We start from the raw sequence: 23,474 nt of genomic DNA on the forward strand, positions 1-23,474 counted from the left end.
TAGATTAACTTTTTTTTTTTACCACTACAAACACAATTCAACTTGTATAGGTGGTGTTCCTGTCATTTTTTCAACCTAAACTTAAAGAATATGATCATCTTTATTTAATGGACACTTCAATTTAAAGAGATAGACAAAAAATATAATAATATTATTATACTCATTGTGTCTATTTCTCTCTATCTAACATCTTTTCATTAAATGGAGATGATCTCAAACATAAAATTAACAATATTCATGATCTGCTTTTTGCAGGATTCATTGATCAAATCCCTAAATATAAATATAAAAATTGCAAATTTACATCAAACATGGCCATGAAAGGACACTTCATTTTTATTTTTATTTTTTACAAAAGAAAGGACACTTCATCTTTGCCTATAAAAGCTCATTTATATATCTAAACCTTCAATCATCCCATCCATATTGTTCCTCAAACTACGATATATGGCTACTATTTCTGTAAGTCCATATTCCTTCCTACTTCTCATAATCCTTTTCACATCTAAAGTAAACGCAGATGACAATTTTACCTATTTATGTGACAAAAATAACGATAGAGGCGACTACATAACCGGTAGTACCTACCATAACAACCTCAAAATCGCTTTCATATACCTCACTTTCAACTCAAAAGTTAACTACGGTTTCTACAATACAAATTACGGCCAAAACGAGGACAAAGTAAACCTCATTGGAATATGTAGAGGAGACATTAATCCTGAAGATTGTCGCAAATGTCTCGTTAGTTCAAAATCCTATCTAACACAAGCATGTCCAAACAGAAAAGAAGCAATTGGATGGTACGAGGCTGATCAGAAATGCATGTTGCGTTATTCAGACCGTTCGATATTAGGCCTCAGCGAAATGTGGCCTGCTATAATTTGGTGGAATGTGAACAATGCAACTTTGGCAGATCAATTCAATAGTGTGGTGAAACAATTGTTGAATGATTTAAAAAACAAGGCTAGAAATGGTGACTCACATCGTAAGTATGCTGCAGGAACTTTGCCAGGTCCTAGTAGTGATCAAACAATATATGGTCTTGTACAGTGTACACCTGATTTGTCGGTTTCACAGTGTGATGACTGTTCGAATGAATCTATTGCTGAAGTCCCAAAATATTGTACCAACAAGATTGGTTGTAGAATTTTTAGAGCAAGCTGTTATTTGAGGTTTGAAACTCACCAATTCTATCAAACCTAAAGCAAAATCGGCTTCACATCACTCATGATTCCCAACACTTTTCTTGAAGTACTGTTATGGTGAGAACTTCTCTTATACTTCAAACTCTTTTTAAACTTTATCTTTTTGAGTAAATTACACACTCATCTCTTAAGAAAAGTTTAAATTACACTTACAAAATACAATCTCATTTCTTGAGAAGTAAAAATTTAGAGTAAATTATATTCTCCCCTCTTATAAAGATATTACTGAGCTTTAAAAGTTGATGTGTCATATTTCATCGGCTTGAGTAATTTTTCCAAGATTTTAATTTTATTTTGTTTTGTTTTATATTTTCTAAAAAAGTTTAAAACTATATGTTAATGATATTGTTAATCAAAAATAAAGAAAATATGCATTTGAATTTTGATGAAATTAAAATGAACTTGCAATACGACTTTTCTTCATACTTTGTGCATTAGTTTTTTGTCAATAGACTATTAGAAATAAAGAAATATATATTAAAGGAGAGAAATGGAAAATTTAACATAAGAATGCAGAAAGAAATGTAATGCAAGCTCCTCTCTCAGGAGGATAGTGTGTTATTCTAGGGAAATGTTAAGGAGTGTCTCCAGGGCACTCTTTAAGACCTTTGAATGGTAACTTTTTATGAAAATATATGTATGGTCCTGCTAACCGGTGCCCCCGAGGCACTGGTTAAGCATACCATAAAAGAGAATTATTACCATAAAAGGAAACTGATTTTGACTTTATTATATATTAATTATACAATTTCAATGCATTAACTACTATATAATTCCTTTTTCATATCCTTAACCAGTGCCCCGGGGGCACCGGTTAGCATTTTCCATATATGTAATCAGTGCATTGGAAATCAAAATGTTTGACTTTTTTTATAAAATAATTTCTTATTTTGAATCCTTAAAGAGTATTTCGGAGACACTCGTTAACATGACTTTTTTTTAATATGTTTTACATAAGACGTGATGCGAGCATATATTTTGACATAAAAAATGGAGGGTAATTTAAAGATCTCTTAAGAAAGACGGTTGAATTTATTTATTTATTAATTTGTGATTTAGGCTTTTCTCAGTATATCCTCTTCCGTTTATTATTGTTGGGCATGAATATGTGGATAATTGGGGTGACCTTAATAAATAGGCTATGACATAAATGTGTCTCTCTTTAATAAAATCTTGTCATGTCTTATTTATTTTCGGTTCAATTGGGACTTGAGTTTTCTTAATAATCACAATGAAATCTCAATATCTAAGTTAATTTACTAGGTTTATAATTCACCATGTTTTATAATTTTATAATTGTCCTTAGTCATTTAATTAAGAGTAATGATATTTTGACATCCATTTGATGACAACTTTGTTGACAACCTTGTTTTTCTCACTTCTTATTGGTCAAAAACAATGGAGAAAGAAAAAGAAAGAGAAAGGATAACAACATCATGTGAGTATGAGAGAAAGTTGTCAAAAAGTGGTTGTCAAAATATCATGGGTTAATTATGTTTCTAGTCCCTATAAAATAGCGACCTTGTAAGTTTAGTCCCTACTTAATTTTAATAGCATTTTTAGTCCCTAATTTTGTTTTTCTGCACTGAGTATTAGTCCCTACTCAATTCAAATTTGTTTAATTTATGCTTAAACTCTTAAATTTTTGAACAATTTTTTGCAGACATGTTTAGAACGTTACTAAAAGTTCGTCCGCAAAAAATTATTGCAAAATTTGATTTCTACATCCAGATTTTATTACTTTTTATCTTTAACTTTTGTCGTTTTAAAAAATTCATATTTAATTCATTTCATGTCAGAAAATTCTAAATTTTAGTAAACGAACCTTTCATAGTGTTCTAATCTTGTCTCAAAAAAATCGTTCAAAAATTTAAGAGTTTAAGGATAATTAATCAAACTTTGTTTTAGCAGGGACTAAAATTATAAGTAAATTTTTTTTTATAGGGACTAAAAATGCTATTAAAATTAAGTAGGGACTAAACTTACAAGGTCGCTATTTTATAGGGACTAGAAACATAATTAACCCAAATATCATTTCTCTTTAATTAAATATCTCATCCGAGATTTGATGATTTTTTTTCTTTTTCAGATAAAGGAAACACATCAAGAACTATTATTGATATACTATAGTAGTCATGTTGACACCACCCAAAAAAATATTACTCATGTTGCTTCTGCTTTTGTTATTCCGTATATGTTTATCAGTGTCTATTTGAGAATAAGGATAATCAATGAAACTTCAAAAGTATTTGTAATAAGCACATCTGCTTCATTAGGAGAAACTTGTCTTATACGTTGCAACTAGTTTATAGTTGATATAGTCATTGATGTGAATGTTCTAAATAAACATACTCCTATACTATTAGGTTGATCTAGCACAAATGGTTGATAAAAATGGATTCTCTCAATTAAAAAAAAAAATTGAGAAAATGATGTAAAGATCTTGATTATTGATCTTCACATTAGCAATGGTCAAATAATGGGCAAAAGTTATGGTGCATAAGCCATTTGGCTTATGCACCATGCATAAGGACTTCACAACCATTAGATTTATTGGACACTTGTAATAATCCTAGCCTTCTAAGCTCACACCCCACAATTAAACTTCATTTGCTTCTCTCACCATTTCTCTCACTAAAACACAGCGCCGGCCACTCCTTCTTCTCCGGCGAGCAAAACGATTCCGGCACGGTGGCCGGTGGTGCACCACCGTGCCGGAGTTTCAAAACAACTCTGAATTCAATTTTTTTTCCCATATTTAAATATCCTTTTTCATGTAGATTACAGATCCGACTTTAGTTTTTCAAAACAAAGCTTCACAAGTTCTAGATCTAACAAACAAAGAGATGAAAAAGAAACTACGATATGGCCTCAGCTTCTTCTTCTTCTTGCTTGAACGATCCAGTTCTGTGTTGTTTGTTGCTGAAAACCTTGTTCCTCTTGATTTCAGTTTGATTTCCGTTGAGAATTGCTGGAAAATGAATTTACTATTCAATTTCGGTTTGATTTCACCACTGGAATTTACTATTTCGGTTCTGTGTTGTTTGATTTCGGTTTGATTTTGGTGGTTTTGGAGTACAACTCACAGAAACCATTTCCACAGCAAAATGGTTTTGGAGTACAACTCGCAGAAACCATTTCCACAGCAAAATGGTTTTGGCATTCCGGTACAGTGATGATGACGGTGATGATGATGAACGACGGTGTTGATGATGAGATTGAAGATTCTGGAAACCATTTCCACAGCAAAATGGTTTTGGAGTACAACTCGCAGAAACCATTTCCACAGCAAAATGGTTTTGGCATTCCGGTACGGTGATGATGATGATGAACGACGGTGTTGATGATGAGATTGAAGATTCCAGTAGTGATGATGATGAACGACGGTGATGATTCAGTTTGTTTCCGCGTTTGGTTCGTTTTGTTTTGTTTTGTTTTGGTTGGTTCCTTTTGGGGTGTAGGAAGCAATTATGTTGGGATTTATGCACGATGCATAAGGATTTCCTTATGCACCATAACCACTCCCCAAATAATGCATTGATCTTCACATTAGCAATGGTCAAGATGAATAGAAAATCTTGACCATAGATAATATTGAGATCAATGGAAAATGTTGACCATTAATAATATTGAGAACAAGAACTTCACATTATTTCTTAAATAAAAAAAAAATTTCATTGAAGAGAAACTTGATTCGTGGTTGATATATATATAGTGTGCCAGTGTTTAAAAATTTCAATGTACCGAATTCGATTGATATCTTTAAGTAAAAAGAAAAACTTGCTCTTATCACACAAATTATCGTATTCCAACTATGCAATATTTTTAATGATAAAATTGATATGAAAGTACTTCTAACTTAAAACTTTAAGTTTTATCTTTATTTTCTTTAATTTGCTCAATTTTCAATGAACTTCGTGGTTTTTTTAATACTTAAACGATTAACTTGACATTCTGATATGGAAAATGTTTACTGCCTCACCATAGACATCACCTTCGTTTTGTTTTGGATTGGCGAGTCCTGGTTCGTCATACTTGGTGGAGGAGAATCTATGTACATACTAGCTAGCTACCTAGCTAATTATAGCTTTCTATGAGTTCTTTCGGTTGCTCTAAGGTGGAGTTTCCTCCTGGCGAGTCCTATTGTTTGGTATTTGATTTGATGATGTTTATAAGACTTGTATGTCCAAGAGTGTTCGTTTAGCTTCATGGTTTAATTTTTTTCTTCTTTAAACTTTGTTTTTTTTTTTACAAACTTTTTTCTTTAGACTTGAACCCTCAATTGTACCCAAAAGAGTTTCAGAAAGACAACAAATGAAGCTTTGAATTTTGCACTTTTAGCCCCCGCAATTGCTCAAACCGTTCGGTCCGTAACTACCAAACGGCATTTTTGTGTTTTAAAAGCCTTCGGTAGATTACTACATAAGGTTGTTTTACATGATTTGTTAGCAAATCTGGGGGAAAAAAAAAAAGCAACCATACATATGACTGAAAAGATATATATGTAGGCCCAATTCAAAACTACACGACTGAAAAGAAAGAAAAAAAACATAAATAAAGGAACTACTGACACCTAAGTTTTTGCTACTACACCCAGTCCTTCGAAAAAAAATTGTATGTATGTGAACAATCAATTTAAGTATCATTATCTAAAGGTGTATTCTCTAAGATATCACTTTTTTTTTTTTTTTTGGCTGAATGTTTAAGATATCACATTTACATTTTCTCATTTGTTACTCCACATTATTATCTGCAATAGGACATTTTAAAATTTTCAATCAGTTAATATATAAACTCCCTTTTATTCAAAAATATATATGTGTGCTAACACCCTAATATACTACTCCATACTCTAGTAAAGGGAGAAAGGAAAGAATAAGAAGTTAGAATAAAAATAAAAGGAAGCAATAGTAGCAGAAAGTGGGAGGTAGAAATAAATTATACATATCCAGACCCTGACATAATCATAAAAATATCCACACCATATGTACCTTTGAAGATCTTGTCTTGACACATTTTTGAATCAAGCAAAAGGTTCTCTATAACTAGGTGGATGGATCTGTCATAAAAACACCAAGGGTCGGAAGAAAAACTGAACAATTTTCAATAACCCAATGATCATCTTCTAAATTCACTCTGCTGCATTTTCATCACTATCATTTCCTTCATTTCTAATATCCGGCAACGTGTCAAGATCAGTTCGAGCCTTTGCCATATCCTCATGTATGTTTTGAGTATCCGAAGAATCAATAGTGTCGTGTTCAATTGAATCTAAAATTTCAGTGACAGAGGATGTGTCTGATTTTCCATCGGTTTCACTTGTTTGAGTATCACCCTTGAACATCTCATCCTCGGTAGCGTCAGTATTCTGAGTTTCATTCACTTCACTAGTTTCAGTGCTACCTTTAGATTTGTCACTTTCCGTGGTATCAGAGCTCGCATTTCTATCCAAATTACTGGACACGTTAACAGTTTCATTTGAAGCTACAGATCCGATCATCTTCTCTAATGCACTAGCCCCAAGAGTCGAAGATTTTTCAGGAGCTGCCACTCCATTTTCAGGTTTAACAGAAACAATTGAATCATTACCAGGTAGGTTTCCTTCGGAAATTTTACTGCCACTCTGCTCTAATCCATCTGTTTGCTTTATATCTCCAGTAATTGTTGTATTAACTGTCGCATTTTGAGCATGATCAGACTCGGATAAGATCATCGCTTTAATCTGTCCAGATGAACTTGACGTGTCATCACCAGTGCCTGTCAAGTTACTGCTTGCGTCAGTGATCACTGCTGTCAGATTACTGCTTAAATCCAATTGGCTATCGGGGTTTGTTTTGGCCGTTTCATTAGACAAACTGTCATTTCCAGCCTCTTTACCAGCAGTTGCATTTGAAGAAATTCCATCTGTCAATTCACCTTCTGTAACCTTCAAATCAGAATCATTTTGACTCCTGTTACTTTCATCAGAACGATGAGTTGTCTCGTTTTCAGGTTTTCTGGTATTTATTTGTAAGTTTAGATCAGCGTGTTCCAAATTACTTGTTTCAGTGCTAGTTTCACGAGCATCATGTGCCACAGCACTAGAGGCATCATCAGCCTTGTAATGTTCTTCCCGAGCTTCATGATTGTCGTGGTTTTCAACTAAACCCCCCTTTTCCTCATCCTCCTTGTCTTCATTCTCCGTCTCATCATCACCCTCTTCTTCTTTGTCTTTCTCTTCATCCACAACCTCATCATCACGATCATTATCTGCCTCTGATTTCTCATGATCATTTTCATCTATCTCAACATCTCCTCCTTCATCTTCCACCTCTTCACTTTTGCTTTCATTTTCCTCCTGCTCTTTGGCTCCGTGCTTATTGTCTTCTTCATCATGTTCTTCTCTCCCTTCATGCACGTTGTCTTCACTTTCTTCTTCAGTTTCGTGCTTGTTTCCTTCTTCTCCTTCTTGTTGTTGTTCATCGTGTTCATGTTTATTTTGCATATTGTATACAATATGTTCATCTTCCTCTTCTTCCTCGTGCTTTTCATTCTTATCTGCTTCAACCTTACCCGGAAGAAGGTCCTTTCTACCAAGTTTCAGAATCTGATCCGTCTCAGTTATAATCGGCAGTTTCGTATCATTTTTATCAAATTCCTTCTTCTTGTCATGATTGTGCTTAACCTGGTAGATCAACCAGAAGCAGACACCAAGCAACAGAATAGCTTGAAGAACATGTTTTACCTTGAATCCTTTAGATCTTTGATTCCTACTACTTGGATTCCTTTTTATCATGGTTAACTTAGTTAAAAACCCTCAACTCGCCTTCTCCAAATAACAAGATCAAGACACCTGGTTTGGATAGGAAATTCATTATTAAGGACCTCGGAAATCTATGATCATCAATGTCAAGGTGCAACTAAATTGGAAATACTTATTAACAACCAAACATTATGCTACTAATTAAAGTCGGCTACACGGATCAAACGACGCTATAATGTTTTGTCCTATATCATATCTCTATCAAACTCATTAATCTCTAGGAAATACTTATAATGAATTTAAAATATCCTAAACATTAAACATAATTGACGTCACGACAGTACAGAAATGAAACAAAAGGACTAAAAACTACATACAGTAACAGTTTACCGAAAATGGATAACTTATTAACAGAAAATTGATACAAATGTAGTAACAAACTAGTCTTTCTCAGGTCTTGGGGCCTTATTCCAATTGAAAAATTAACAACTTATTGTAAAGTTCCAACTTTCATACTCAATTTCCATGCAAATGAAACTATTAATGGATGCTAATAGGAAAATCAACCGAAAAAACAGTATAATTGTTCATTTTATAGGGTTTCAGAAAAGCAGTCATGACAGAAAGAAACAAAATTCAAAGAAGGTACATAGAAGAAACCACAACAACCAATCCAACAGGGAAAAAAATAACCCCAGAAGAAAAAATCAAAAAAATTGGTAAAAAAATACAAGTTTATAACAGATCAATAAGAAAGAATAAGTAGAAGCTTGTATCCTCTCACGTGATACCCCAGAGCATGGTTGAAGAATCATAACTATTTCTTTTTTAAGAAAAAGTTAATATAGATTGTGTTTATGAATAAAGAAAGAATCTTTAATAAAAATTGATGATACCCATGTTGCAGAAAAGAAAGTAGTAACTAGAAAGTAAACCCTTGTTCTAGGAGAGAGAGAGAGAGAGAGAGAGAGAGAGAGAGAGAGAGGTATGAAATTATTACCTGATAAAAAGGAAAGTAGTGAGTAAGAAGAAGAAGAAGAAGAAGAAGAAGAAGAAGAAGAAGTTGAGTAGAGTTGAGACGGTGTGTGTGTGTTTGTGAGAGAGAGAAGTTATTAAAATGAAAACAACAAAAGTAGTGACATTAACGATATGTTGTACAACTGTTTTTCTATGGACTTTGGATGCGATCTATTCTAGTTCTAGACAAGGAAGGAAAGGAAGGAACCTCCCTTGACATTGACCACATTTTTATTTTATTTTATTTAACCATATAAGCTTATCCAAAAAATAATAATAATCATGCATCAATCCAATCTAAGAAATAAAACGCAAATTGAACTCTTCTCTATTGTAAAGTAAAAGTATATGTCTTTGACCCCAAAATTTTGGGTTCCAACTCTAGTCTTGTATAGTGTAAATATTGTTTCTTGAGTTGTATTAGTCTAATGTTTATCCTAAATTTACTAACCAAAAAAATAAATAAAGTACATTAACAAGTAAGAGTTCCCCCTCTATTTTCTTTTTAAGAATTTTTTTTTTTTTGGTAGTGTTTCTTTTAAGAATTTGTCAACCAACAACACAAGTCATTTGAGAGATTTTTTTCTAAAATAAGTCATTTTAAGAGATGAAACGTATATAGATTAAAAAATTTAGTTAACTTTGAGTTTGTGAATATTCTTCCTTATTTAATAGGCTGATGGAGTATAAATAGTTCTGGTTTTTATAAAATAGTGGTAAATAGTTAAGGTTATTTTGTAAAAGACAGCTACCCTTTTGATAACTAAAAAAATAACATTATTGGGATAATTTTTATTAAAAAAAACTTATATTATGGGATTGCTTGCGGAATTGTATTTTGTTTTCATGCTTTTTTATTGATTTTTTATCTTTTGTTTTACTTTATTTTTTTAGGTAATTTTTTTCTTACTTTTATTCAAGCATATATCCTCATGGCCCAAAACAACTAAGCGTACAGTTAGCCCAGACAAGACAATGATCTCCAGATGGAAGTAATTGTCCTTTTCTTGGTTCTTAATTTTTTTCTCAAAATATTTAAAAGAAGAAAAATTATATGCTCACTATTCGTTTTCAAAAAAACCTCATTTTTATATATTTAAAAGATGTCTCTAAATATTCATAGCCACAAGTACAATATTAGGAACCTGGAGTGTATCGTACGAGTACCATACTAGTTTCGTTATTCTATATTTGTTTGGTGAGAACAATTAAGAAATTTCTCATAAAATTAGGAAATGTTCGGCATTCTACAAATTTTCATTTTCTTATGTATAATAGGAAAGAATTTGCTGTTCAGTAGGATTTCGATTTTTTTATGAAACAATTTTTGTTCAAATTTTACCTACGAAACAAAAGAAATTGATCTTTATGATTTCAGGGTGTCAACACACATACCAAACACAGGCTATAGAAAACAAGTGAAGTTTATATCTTTTTTGGCATATTTTTTTGTTCATTTAATTAAACTTGCTTTTTTGAACTCTTATGATTAAACCATTAGGTTGTTATCTGTCTCTTTTAAGTCACTTTTAAATTAATTTATTACTCTTAATATTTTAAAATAGTATATGTTTTTATCAAACGATTCTCAGTTAGATTTCTCTGGCAGTATGTATCATGTCAAATAACATAAACACAACGACCTAATTTGAAAGTGTTTGATAAAGACACAGACTAATTTAAAATATTGATAAAATTGAAGACTAATTTAAGAATGACTTACAAAAACATGAACCGTCTTGTTGGTTTATTTGTTTGTACTTTATTATAAAGCTCCAATATCTTTTCATTCAAAATAGAAATATAAGTAACAATGTAATAAATTGACAGTGTTAGGACTTAATCTCTTTTTTTTTTTTTTTGAAGGAAGGACTTAATCTCTCATAAAGAGAGAACTTTTAGATTTAATATATTATGTGACGGAACTTCATGACTTAACTAAGTGGTGAAAATCTTATTCCAACCTATAGGTGTTTTCCTTGTGATCCAACTGTCAAAAAAATAAATTAATTATTATGACTTGATTTATATGGAGATAGATCAACTCAAAAGGTTGATTCAATTCATTAAGTGTGAGAAAATAATGACTTAAGCACCACATTTATCTTTCAACAAAAAAAAAATTACTAAATTTATCTTTTTCTTTTCAACTTGGGAGACTCATACTACAATATGTTAAGGACACTGCTATTTAGAGCGACACGCAATTGCAAGAGTGTTCGTGAATTCAAGGTACGTTAGATCTTCTTTAGCATAAATCAAGGATGGTTGGAAGAAAGAAAAAAAAAAGATGATATCATGCTAGGGTATCAAGGTAAACAATACAAAGGTGATTGTGATATTTTCGTTGCGATCTACAACATTATCCGGATGTTAAACTTTTACACTCACGTCGTTTATTGACCTTATTGTGTAAATATTGAAACGGCCTAAACATGCGTGTGTTTAACAATAAAATTAACCAATCAAACTATGCAATTAAAATATGTAGTTCAAATTTACAAAATTTTGTATAAATAAAAATCAAACTATGCATACCTTATCATGAATGGCCATAAAAAAAATGTATAGTATATTATTCGATGGCATACTTAACAAATCTCTAAAAACTTGTTCTTTTGGTCTAAAAAATTTCTGATAAATAGTAGTTTTTATTAACGTCTCTACTAAAGGAGGAAAGGAATAAATCTTTTGAAGCCCTTAGAAAAATGGAAGATTTAAAGCTCAAGTTATCATGAGCAAGAAAGCAAATTAATCTCATTATAGTCAGCTTTTCCTTTTTTGTAAACTTTTCATTTGGAAGAGAGGGAAAGAGCTTTTCTTGAAAATTCTCACAAGTTTGGTATTTCAATGCCCCGTTACAATCAAACCTTTTAAAGTAAGTTTCATATCGCATAGGTTGGATCATAATTCAGTGATGAAAATATTCTCAAATTCTTCATTTAATGTGTTCCTTGGTTTGCATATAACAATTTAAGCAGGTTAATGTTGAAGTATCTATCAATTCTAATGAAATGATTTATCACTTTATGAGTTGATTAACATTTATTTATGGTGTAATGTGAACTCTTAACAAACCCATATCTACTCTCAACAATGAAGATTCCTACAACAAAAGAATACCTTTGCTTCCTCTAAGAGATATTCTTAAATTTCAAAATTTGTCACCCTTTCATGCAATACCTATAAATAGTTATTTCTTCAATACCAATTGCAAACCACAACCCTTCTTAGACTTATAATTGCAAACCACAACCCTTCTTAGATTTATATTCTTTTGCATGAACCATGAATCACTTCCACACAAAACTTATCTTCTTCTTTGGGTTTGTCTCCTCAATTTTGTTTCATGCTTCAATAGCTTCTATTGTTTCAACAGGTGACTTCAATAAGGACTTCTTTGTGATATGGTCACCCAATCATGTAAACACATCTGACGATGGAAAGACAAGAAGCTTGAAACTTGATCAAGAATCTGGTAATTATGAATGTATCTTTATAATGTATCTTATGTATCTTAACTACGTGCCTCCAATATCTAAGTACCAACACTTTAGATCAAAGGCGGGTCCCGTGACACATACATGTCATTACATTCAATTGTTCCACTTTTTAAAATTAGGCTTAATAACAGTTTTGGCCCCCTTTGTTTACAGAAGTTGCGATTTTGACCCCCTATGTTTTGCCCCCTTTGCACTTTTGTCATTTTGACCAAGTCAACGCTGACGTGGCGCCACATGTGTAATTTTTTTATTTATATTTTTTTAATTAAAAAATTTTAAAAAAAAGTATTTTTTTATTTTTTAATTAAAAAATAAAAAAAAAGTATTTTTTTATTTTTTTAATAATTATAAAAAAATAAAAAATAAAAAAAATTACACACGTGGCGCCACGTCAGCATTGACTTGGTCAAAATTGGCCTAGGGGGCCAAAAGTGCAAATGAGGCAAAACATAGGGGGCCAAAATCGAATTATTTTAGTTAGGGGGCCAAAACTGCTATTAAGCCTTAAAATTATTATCGGTGTCATGTCCAGTGTGAATTCAAATTCCTGGCAGGGATCGTGCATTCACACATTTAGGACATTGTTGACTGTCTGATCTTGATTGTATGGTCCAAAAAATGCAGATTTTAATTTTATAGTTCAAAATACCGAGCTTGAATCTCATCCGTCTGATCCTGATCAAGTGGCCACCAATGTCCCGATTGCGCGAATGCAGGATCTCTTGACTGCAAGAGATCCGGCTCCATCCGGTGTCCGTTTTTGTATAAGACATTGCCTCTTAGAAGTGTATTCATTTCTTAATTATGAGTTTGGATTATTGCTTTGCAGGGGCTGGTTTTGCTTCGAACCAAATGTTTTTATTTGGACAAATTGACATGCAAATCAAACTAGTACCAGGTGATTCTGCAGGCACAGTACTGGCGTTTTATGTAAGCAATAACCATTTACTTTTATTTTCTGTTTGTTTTTGGATTATAAATGAAAGTGTATAGAATCAAATCAATTTGGCATTATGTTTCAGCTGACTTCTGATCAGCCCAATAGAGATGAAATAGACTTGGAGTTTCTTGGAAACGTCTCCGGACAGCCATATATTCTTCAAACAAATATTTATGCAGATGGATTCGACAATCGAGAAGAAAGGATTTATCTGTGGTTCGATCCCACAAAGGATTTCCATACTTATTCTGTCTTGTGGAATCTGCACCAGATTGTGTAAGAAATCTCTTTATACATTTTATGAACCAACTACTTATCAACAACTATGAAGCATGAAAGTTGCGCACCCAAACTTTCTCCTACTTCAACAATTTATAGACTATTAATAAAAAATGTGTTACGTGTTAATAGTTTATGAATTGTTGAAGTAGGAGAAAATTTGGGTGCACAACTTTCATGCTTCATAGTTGTTGATGAGTAGCTGGTTAATAAAATCATGCTCTTCAACCCTATGCACTTGTTTAATTTGTTGCTAAAATATCCCATTTAGTGATAACTTGACCAATAATAGATGAATAATGAATACAAAAGACTCCAGTTATACACGGGTCCATATGAAAATGACTAAGAAAACAAGGATAACTAACCTAACTAACTATTAACCAACTTTATCTCTAATATAATATGTGGTAGAAGTATCTTCAATAAATTATACAGATCGAAATAGCTTGACCAAATCAATGCACATATTTATATATACAAAGAAGGTTGAGAAGTTGGACGTTGGTAGGCATTAGTTATTAAATTTGAAAATGTTATCAATTTGGTGTTGGGAGAGCTTGTAACATGACTCTTACTAGAAAAATAATCAATCTTCTATTTTAGAATCGCATAACTGAGCAGCAGCTAAACCTCATATAAAATCATATATTTCGCTTTTAAGTTGTGATTAGTCTTGTAGAAGGTCTAATGCACCCACCCTGATAGTAATTACAGAGATTCATCGTAAAAATTTGAAAATACAAACTTTCAAATTAAATGATTTTCTCTCCATCAAGTTTTCTAAATAAGATACATGGTTGACGTGAAGATAACAATATTACCTTATGCAGGTTCATGGTCGATACGATTCCTATAAGAGTGTATAGAAACCATGCAGACAAAGGAGTAGCATTTCCTAGATGGCAACCAATGAGTCTAAAAGCAACCCTTTGGAATGGTGATAGTTGGGCAACAAGAGGTGGCCAAGATAAAATTGATTGGAAAAATGGACCTTTCATAGCTTCATTCAGAAATTATAAAATTGATGCTTGTGTGTGGAAAGGGAACCCTAGGTTTTGTAGAGCAGCAAGTTCTACCAATTGGTGGAACCAATTTAACTTTAGCTCACTAACATCCATACAAAGGAGGTGGTTCAAATGGGTTAGGAAATACCACATGATTTATGACTATTGCCAAGATAATGAGAGGTTCCAAAACAATCTTCCTAAGGAATGTTCTCTTCCCAAGTATTGACCACAGGGGATGATTACTTCGGTTTATAATTTCCCTCTTGCTTTCGTTTTCTTTTATTTCAAATAAGATAAATGTTAAAGTTATTCACAAGTTTAATGATAAAAAGTTAAAAATAGTCTTGTTTGGAAACTCACACACACTAGACTTGTTTGACAACTTAGATATTATAAATACATGATATGATATAGACCGGATAAAGATAATTTATGATAAAGATAAAATAACACTTTCTTTCCTTCTCATTAGATGCATCTCGAAGCAAGTTTCATGACATTGAAGAGTGAACTTAACAACCAAATGACCGTTTGAGAAATTGAAATAAATTTTATTAAGACCCGTCTTGATCTAATCGGAGTCGGAGGCCCTGCTTTAATATTAAAAATGAGACCCTAATAAAAAAACCACAAATCTTTTAAAACAGAACAGAGTATGTTATATAAATATATGAAAGCAATTAAGATATCAAACTGCATATATTTTGTTGGTAAAATGGACAATAGTCAATCAATAGTATAGGTCGTGTTTCTTTCAACAACAACAAAAAATAGAAAATAATATAGGTCGTGTCATAGGCTCTACTCCTTGCTCACTTACCTAAAAGTGCTAAAACTAAAATTATTCCAACAAAAAAAAAAGTGACAGATGAAAGTTGAACCATTACACCCCAAAATCGAGGCTTCAATTCAATCACTCTGTAATGCGCAAACAATAATTAAATTAAGAATCTTGCTAACTTGTGTTTTTATGGTACATGTTAAGAATTCTATTAGTAGTAAATATTTATTATGAAAAATTAATTTCTAATTTCTTGAAAAAAAAATACATACAATTGTCAAATACATGATTATATTTTGGGCATCCATCCTTAACATCTGTCCTACGGGCACAAATTAGCATTTCTTTTAAAAATATACGCAAACAATAATTAAATTAAAAATTATGCTAACTTGTGTCTTTAGGGTACATGTTAAGAATTCTATTAATAGTAAATATTTATTATGAAAAATTAATTTCTAACTTCTTGAAAAATAAATACATACAATTGTCAATACAAGATTTTATTTTGGGCATCCTTAACATATGTCCTATGGGCACAAATTAGCATTTCTTTTAAAAATAAAATTGTATATGATTTGATTTTTTTTTTAGTAAACTTGATTCGATTGAATATATAAATAGGGTTTAAGTAGAGAGAAATAGTAAAAGAAAAAATATATTCTTATTAAACACCAACAATTGATTTAGAAATTTTTTTCATTGATTTAGAATTTTTTTTTTTCAGTGATTCATTAGTCATCAGCAATTTCTGGAGATAATAAAAAAACAATCAAGCCCTTCAAAAGAAATCGAAAATTGTTTTAACTTTTAATAAACTAAACTATTTCTTACCCACAAAAAAAAAAAAACCATGTCCATTTGTTAATATACGTTCAATCAAAACTATTTTGATAAAAAAAAAATGGAATATAAATATTTGCACAATAAGTAAGATTTAATACTTAATTGACTTAAAAAACGAGTCACGTAACCGACCCTAATTTTTTAGTGAGAGAAACTCTGCCTTCTCTCTAAGTTTTCTTCCTCTTTCACACATCGAGGAGGGGTGATTTTAGGTCAATTTTTGACCTAGAATCACCCCTCTACATCTCTTTTCCCCTTTCTTTCAATCTAAATAAGTGATCTCCACATACATCAAGTTTTTCTTTTGTGTTTTTTCGTGATTTCGTCGTCTTAGTGCGACGTTGTGTTGTTCGTCGTCTTGTGCGACGTTGTTTGATTTCGCATCTTTTGTTGTGCGGTGTTCGTTTGCTTCGTATTGAAAGATCAGCTTCAGTCAATCACAAATTCTATCAATGATTTTGGCGTCAACGTTGCAGATCCAGAAGCATGGGTATTCTGGTGATTTAGATTTTATCATATTATTTGTAGGCATTTTGCCGTTGAATGCTATTAATTTGGGTGTTGTGAGTTTGTTCGCAGATTCACCCTTTACATTTTTAGCGATATTGATCATGTTATTGGCTCTGATGTATTCTATCAATATGAATGAATATCTTTTGTTTTTGTCAAAAAAAAAAAAATACTTAATTGATTTAGGATCTTGCTAGTGAAAAGTTGTAAGGATCTTTTTTGCTTTTGGAGGCGAAATTGTACGATCATATAAACGATGATTTATTAAAAAAAAAAAGGAAAATAAAAACTATTTTGATAAAAATGGAATCTAAATATTGAGGCAATATTTAAGATTTAATACTTAGTTGATATACAATCTTAGATTAGGGAGAAATTGTAGGATCTTATTTTATGGTACGATGAGACCAACGCGGTCCTTTGCCAATAAATAAATTCTTTTCAAGTTATTTCATCTCACTAAAAAAGATCGGAGCACAATTTCACCATGAATATGGATAACCAAAGAAAGAAAACCACAGGGCGCAAGAAGATTGAAATCAAAAAGCTTGACAAAGAATCCAACAAGCAAGTCACTTTCTCAAAGAGAAGACAAGGTTTGTTCAAAAAAGCAAGTGAACTTTGTGTCTTATGTGATGTTCAAGTAGCTATGATCGTGTTTTCCCCTGCCGACAAACTATTCTGCTTTGGTCAACCCAACACCAACACAATCCTCAATAGCTACATCAAAGGAACCACCGAGTTTGAGGATTCAAAATCAACAGGAAATTCTTCAACCTACGAAAAGTACAATAGACAATATGAGGAGGCATTAAAGATGTTAGAGTTGGAGAATAAGAAACTAGTTGATGTTGAAATTTTGGCCAATTTTTTGAAGAAAGGTGACTGGTGGGATGATTCAATTGATGATATAAGTAGTGCAGAACTTGAACAATTTATGGTGTCCATTTATGAATTAAAGAGAAAGCTTCTTAAAAGGGCTGATGAACTTATGATGCCCTTCATGTAGTTGAATTGTTTGCTATCTATATCTATATTCTTCCACATATATGACCAATGGTAAAGAATAACAAAAGATCCATAGTATTTAATTACATCCATCATCGAAAAAGAGAAAAAAGTTGTTGATGGTGTTTGTTCATTTCGACTATATGCGGTCTTTGAATGACCAATTCAACCACATGTTGACAAGTCTTTAGTAAGATCAAAATAATATTGAATTTGGTAAGAACTACAGTACACTCCTTACACAAATTACATTATCGACAAAATGAATCACTATCAAATATTTCATCAAACACATAAAGTAAACACTTGAAACAAATTAAAGATAACAATAGAACACAAGATGCAAAAAAAAAAAAAAAACCCATAAAAACTCTCACAATTATTGGAACTTAAACCTGAAATGATGGAGTGACCAAAAAAATAGATTATATATCAAACTGAAAGAAATAAAAAAGATGATATATAAAAAACACAACTCTTCTTCTACTATGAGTAATTCATCTTCCAATAGACACAACTCTTTTTATACAAAAAAATTAAATACATATATACACACACAGTTCTTGTAACTTCTTCTCTCAAAAAAAAGAAAAGCTCTTGTAACTTCAAATCTTCAATCATACACCCAAAAATTCAAACTATTTTCTACAAAATTTAGTCGTTTTTTGAAGAGAAAACAAAATAAATTTAAAATTACCATATTATCCTCTTCAATGCGAATCATTTAATAAAATTTTGACTAGTTTAAGTATAAATCGCAAGCCTTTAATCCAATTAACTAAAAGGTACATATGTATGTTAAAGTTGTTTGAAGACAAAAGTTTAGATTAACGGAGACGAACATCATAGAAAATCACAAAAAGAACCGCCAGCCTCAATGATAATTTACAATAAACCTTACATATAGTGAAGCTTTTAACGTTGATTTAAATTTTTTAATTGCATGCATCATCATCATAATGCTAAAATTACCAACCAGAGGTTTGGTCTAACGGAAGAAATTAAATTAGCACATCGCGGCAGCTAATAGATGTATCCACATTTGTGTCTAACATATCTCGAATAGGATTATCTTCAATGGATATAAATTGTGGAAGACCAAAAAATATGTAAATTATCCAATAAATTTTAATTGATTTTAGCACAAATACTAATTGTTATCCTCTAACTCACCTTTTTTACACTTGATCATGATTTTGAAACTCCCAACTGATGATTAAAAAATGATGAGGGAATGAACCATATTCATATTAGACTTAAAAAGATTAAATTAAATTTTGAAGGGATATGGAAATATAGATAAATAAGATGCCCTTTATTCGAATAATAAGTAATACAACACAAGTACAATTTCAACTTACAACTAGATAACAAAGACAATGAATGACCCAATAACACTAAGATTTAGTCTTAACCAAGTCACATACATGAAACTAGGTTAAGCATGTGTGCTTCTATTGAAATTAATTTAAAAACAACATAACACGTAAAAACACAAAAATAAATTAACACGGGCATCTTAAGGTGGAACTAAGGGCTCGGATCAAAAGAATCCGGAGGGTCCATATCCACCTCCTCCCCACATATTGTTCAAACCAAACAAATGAGGTTGCAACATGGGGTTCTGAAAAAACTGTGCTGGAAACATTTGAGTTTGCGGAGGATTTGGTTGATGATCGAGAGGCATGTTAGAGGATGAACCATTTCCAACAAAAAATGGAAAGGTTTGAGTAGGAGCACCCTGGATTACAAGGCTATTATCATGATCTGCAACAAGTTTCGAAAGTGCCTCCAAAGCCTTTTTGAAAAATTCAAGTTGGTCCCTATTCATCCCATCAATAGGACCAGCCCGCCAAAATTGAGTCTATGTAGCTTTGCGCAAGTGTCTCAGCTCTTCCGCACGTTTCTTCTCGTTGTCCAGTAGCTGGTTGATCTGAGTCAACTGAGTATTGAGCTCGCGCACGTTGGCGCTATGGTGAGTCTCAATGAATTGCATGGTACCATTGTTTTGGGGTGGGACTCGAGAGAGATAACGATCTATGACCGTATCCACATTGGGTTGGCCAAATGAAAATACCTTCTCTCCAGGTGAGAAAACAACGAGAGCGACATGTGCACCACAGATGGTACAAAGCTCACTGCCTTTCTTGAAGAGCCCACTACGGCGCTTCGAGAAAGTCACTTGCAAGTTGCTCTCATTGCTCATTTTTTTCATCTCAATCTTTTGGCGACCTCGGCTTTTCCTTCCACTCGACATGGTTGAAGCACAAAAAGAGAGCAAAGAAAAGGGTGGGTGAGTGTGTATGTAAATTTAGACTAAGAAATGGTACATTGGAATTGAGCGTGAATGAGTTATTTTATAGACAAATTTTGTAAGTATATTTCCGCTCAAATTTTGTGAATATATTTTCAAGACGCGGTTCTTTTTCAAATGTTGTGACTTTTCATTACAATAAAATATTTACTGGATTGAGAGATTTTCAACAAATCTCTTTTTACATGGCTTATATGGAAGATAATTCATTGTTTAAAAAAAAATTCTCTTTTTCCAGTTATATATATCTTTGCTTATTCAGCAATTGATAAACTGTACCTGGATAATTTCAAGAATTTGCAATAATTATGTTCATTTTATTTTATATATTTTAAAATTAGAAAAAAAAAAAAAAGTCTAGTACAATGTTGTTTTTAGGGAAAAGTCTAGTACAATGTTAAAAATGGTGATGTTCTACATAGTTGAAAAATCCATTGTAGTTTGTCTCTTTGTAATTGACGTAATAATAAAAAAGACAATATACTAAGTCATGCGATAAATATGAATTGTCGAACATTTAAAATTATTATTTAAGTTTATAAACTAAAAATGTTTCGTGAGATGGAAAATATTATATAGTTATTATGAATTTTCTAAAAAATAAATTCAAATCATTTAATTTTTAATATCAATTCATCGGCCAACTGTAACACACGAATCGTGATTATTATTATTTTGTTATATTTTTTAAAATGGAAAAATTATTATTGATATCACATGAGATTCGAACGACAAAAGGACAAATAATAATCCAGAAAAAGACCACTTTACGTTATTAAAGGTAATGCGCGGTAGATGAGTAAAAAAAATTAATAACAACAAAATTAAGAAGATCGCCATGTAGATAATCAGTATCAAAGGTTTCTCCAACAATATACGAGATATGAACAAAATGGTAAGGGGACCTAGTGATATTCATGCATGGTAGATATTGAACCTTGGTGTTATACTGAAAGTTGAGTTTGAAATTGTGTATAGTAGTTCTGTAACTACCCCCAATCGACTCTTTTATAGATATGGACCGCCAATATTATATTAAGGGCTTGTCGTCCCTCAATAAAGGCTTGTCGACCCTTCGGGGGCGCCTTTGACCTTAGAAGGCGTAAACTTCCTTTCCCAGCTTCTAGAAACTTCTAGAACGCTGATAAGTGCTCAAAAGTAATATCTTTCATGTGTTAGAAGAGGCATTTTTAGTGACTTGTTATGCAAGTTATCTACGGAAAAGCTTTCAATTGTTGTATTTATACCATTTATGCTTTACATGCCTGATTCTAAGAATCTAGAACCAATGGTATCTCGCTTACGCGAGATCAATGTCGAGAGCAAAAGGAATCTCGCTTTTCATCTCGCTTCCAGTTCGCGCAAGCCAGGTTCAAAGGCGGTTTAAAGATTGAAGCAAGCTCGCTTACGCGAGTTAATGTCGCTTACGCGAGATCATTGTCGAAAGGAATTTCAGGAACTCGCTCTTGAATCGCTTCCAGCTCGCTTACGCGAGATTTAACTTCTACAGGGATAAGGGCTACGTGGCAAGACTTCACTGGTCAGAGTTAGATATTTATGCTACTCGCTTAAGCGAGATTTAGCTCGCTTAAGCGAGATGTCACGTTTTAAGCCCATTTAAATAGAAGTTTTACCTCTCTTTTAGGTCATTCACTATTCCATTAGATATTTTTATACATTCTAAGAGAGATGTTAGAGCTATTTCAAAGAGAGAAACACAAAGCAAGTGATTAAGGAGTAGATTCAACCCTAGATTCATTGAGACATCAAGGATCTTGACATGGAATTTTCATCTTTCCTTCATCCTTTGCATAGTTTACATGTCTATGTGTAGCTATCATCTACTCTTGTAGTATTGAGGTAATCAAACAAGCTATTATGTAATCTTTTGATCTTTTAATGTATAAGGTTCTAGCTTAATGATTCAATATTGTTGTTATTCTTGTGTTTAATGCTTTCAAAGAGATTCAAGATGATTTGGACACGAACTCTTGAATCTAGAACTAGAATAACAATCTATCTTAAGTTATATCACTCTTGACAAGTTTGTAAATCTTTGATAATCGCTTTTAATCAAGAACTTAATGCTTTCGGATACTTAATCAGGCTGGACACGGTCGATTAAGTTATCCGATCGACTTTGTTATCTTTTAAGGGATTTGGACACGAATGTTTAAACGATAACCTAGAAATAACGATATTGCTTTGGACACGAAGGATATTGTAGAAATGATTGTGATAATATTGGTTATAAAGCTAGAGTCTGTTAATCGATCGAGAGATTGCTACTGTTATGCTTGCTTGTTATCTTATACCGCAAGCGAAATAGTTCGATCTTCTCTCGTTTTTACTTTTATGTCGTTTAGGAACATAGTTTTACAAACAAACAATTTATACTCGATACCTTAATGTGAACTATTGTGAAAATGCTTATGATTTACGCGACTCCCTGTGGAAACGATCCTATATTATACTCACGTGTATATAGTTATATGACATGTAGAAATCTTTACATCAAACGCTCGCCTGATGTCTTGGAGCCAAAGTCAATTAGGGCCCAAGACTTTAAAATATAAGCCCAAATAGACTATAAATATCCCTCTTGAGAGCATTCTCAAGGCATGACCTAAACAGATATTAAACTCTAGTTTTAGATATCGTACTCACCGCCAGTACAGTTAGTACCACCGTGGGGCCTCGGTAAAACTAACCTAGGTTGCATTCATCAAACAAAAACCCCTCAGGCTGTCTCCAAATGATAGCCCCGAAAAATGATTCCCAACAATGACGGATCTTCATGGGAGCCCATGGTAGCCATGGCTCCCCCTAGATATTTTATAAATATTATATTAGGTGTAATATATTAAAATATTTGAGTGTGTTGTAGTGGAAAAACGATATGTGTTGCAATCGTGAGTTCTAGTCCTACCAGCTTGTATTTTTCTGCATTTTTAATTTTATTCCCAAAAAGGGTCTTGCCAAGACTTAAACTGATGTTCATTAGGTAGCACTCAGGCACAATGAACTGCTAAACCACATAACGATATGTGTCAATCAAATGAAATAACTTAACTATATATTCTACGAATATTTGACACCACCAACAAAATAAGTCAAAATCTGCCATTGATCCCCAAGCCTCAAGTTTCATCTCTCAACCACGCATCTGATGTTGTATTTAGCTAGAAGGATTTCGTCGAAACCAACAACACCGAAGTTCCTCGTTCTGTGTTATGAATCCGATCACATCCGAATGAATTTTTCAATCAGGCTTTGCGTTCCTTTATTATTTAATTACGCATATATTTCTCCCTTG

The 23,474-nt window shown here is 32.4% G+C and overlaps 3 protein-coding genes and 2 pseudogenes across 4 annotated transcripts; 3 read left to right on the forward strand and 2 right to left on the reverse strand.

Annotated features, from left to right (window-relative positions):
* Positions 1–233: 233 nt before the first annotated feature.
* On the forward strand, positions 234–3,582 carry LOC146958762 (cysteine-rich repeat secretory protein 38-like). The gene is made up of 2 exons (XM_085740291.1): positions 234–1,265; positions 3,298–3,582. Exon 1 carries the CDS (start codon positions 448–450, stop codon positions 1,204–1,206), a length of 759 nt encoding a protein of 252 aa, XP_085596417.1. The 5' UTR covers positions 234–447; the 3' UTR covers positions 1,207–1,265; positions 3,298–3,582.
* Positions 3,583–6,077: 2,495 nt separating this feature from the next.
* Positions 6,078–9,155, reverse strand: LOC146958763 (uncharacterized). The gene is made up of 2 exons (XM_085740288.1): positions 8,951–9,155; positions 6,078–8,040 (listed from the first exon to the last, which is right to left on the reverse strand). The coding sequence occupies exon 2, from the start codon at positions 7,981–7,983 to the stop codon at positions 6,340–6,342; it is 1,644 nt and encodes a 547-aa protein (XP_085596414.1). The 5' UTR covers positions 7,984–8,040; positions 8,951–9,155; the 3' UTR covers positions 6,078–6,339.
* Positions 9,156–11,063: 1,908 nt separating this feature from the next.
* XTH10 (xyloglucan endotransglucosylase/hydrolase 10) lies at positions 11,064–15,060 on the forward strand. Of its 2 annotated transcripts, XM_085740290.1 has the most exons (5): positions 11,064–11,281; positions 12,347–12,445; positions 13,300–13,400; positions 13,493–13,686; positions 14,523–15,060. In XM_085740290.1, exons 1-5 carry the CDS (start codon positions 11,266–11,268, stop codon positions 14,923–14,925), a joined length of 813 nt encoding a protein of 270 aa, XP_085596416.1. In that variant the 5' UTR covers positions 11,064–11,265; the 3' UTR covers positions 14,926–15,060. The 2 variants fall into 2 exon arrangements, with proteins under 2 accessions (XP_085596416.1, XP_085596415.1); XM_085740289.1 differs by lacking the exon at positions 11,064–11,281 and having other exon boundaries at positions 12,133–12,445.
* A 2,152-nt stretch (positions 15,061–17,212) lies between these two features.
* On the forward strand, positions 17,213–17,845 carry LOC146958765 (agamous-like MADS-box protein AGL62 pseudogene; annotated as a pseudogene).
* A 1,542-nt stretch (positions 17,846–19,387) lies between these two features.
* Positions 19,388–20,101, reverse strand: LOC146958766 (agamous-like MADS-box protein AGL62 pseudogene; annotated as a pseudogene).
* Between the last annotated feature and the right edge of the window lie 3,373 nt (positions 20,102–23,474).

The sequence above is a fragment of the Medicago sativa genome, chromosome 1 (genome assembly GCF_051527215.1).
Source record: "Medicago sativa cultivar Bolivia chromosome 1, Bolivia_mono, whole genome shotgun sequence".
In the NCBI taxonomy this organism is placed as follows: domain Eukaryota; kingdom Viridiplantae; phylum Streptophyta; class Magnoliopsida; order Fabales; family Fabaceae; genus Medicago; species Medicago sativa.

Bases quoted from the DNA above. Each gene is read 5' to 3' on its own strand.
- LOC146958762 (XM_085740291.1), top strand. From the start codon at position 448: ATGGCTACTATTTCTGTAAGTCCATATTCCTTCCTACTTCTCATAATC.
- LOC146958763 (XM_085740288.1), bottom strand. From the start codon at position 7,983: ATGATAAAAAGGAATCCAAGTAGTAGGAATCAAAGATCTAAAGGATTC.
- XTH10 (XM_085740289.1), top strand. From the start codon at position 12,256: ATGAATCACTTCCACACAAAACTTATCTTCTTCTTTGGGTTTGTCTCC. The intron at 12,446-13,299 runs GTAATTATGAAT...ATTGCTTTGCAG, and splicing joins GAAACTTGATCAAGAATCTG to GGGCTGGTTTTGCTTCGAAC. The intron at 13,401-13,492 runs GTAAGCAATAAC...ATTATGTTTCAG, and splicing joins GCACAGTACTGGCGTTTTAT to CTGACTTCTGATCAGCCCAA.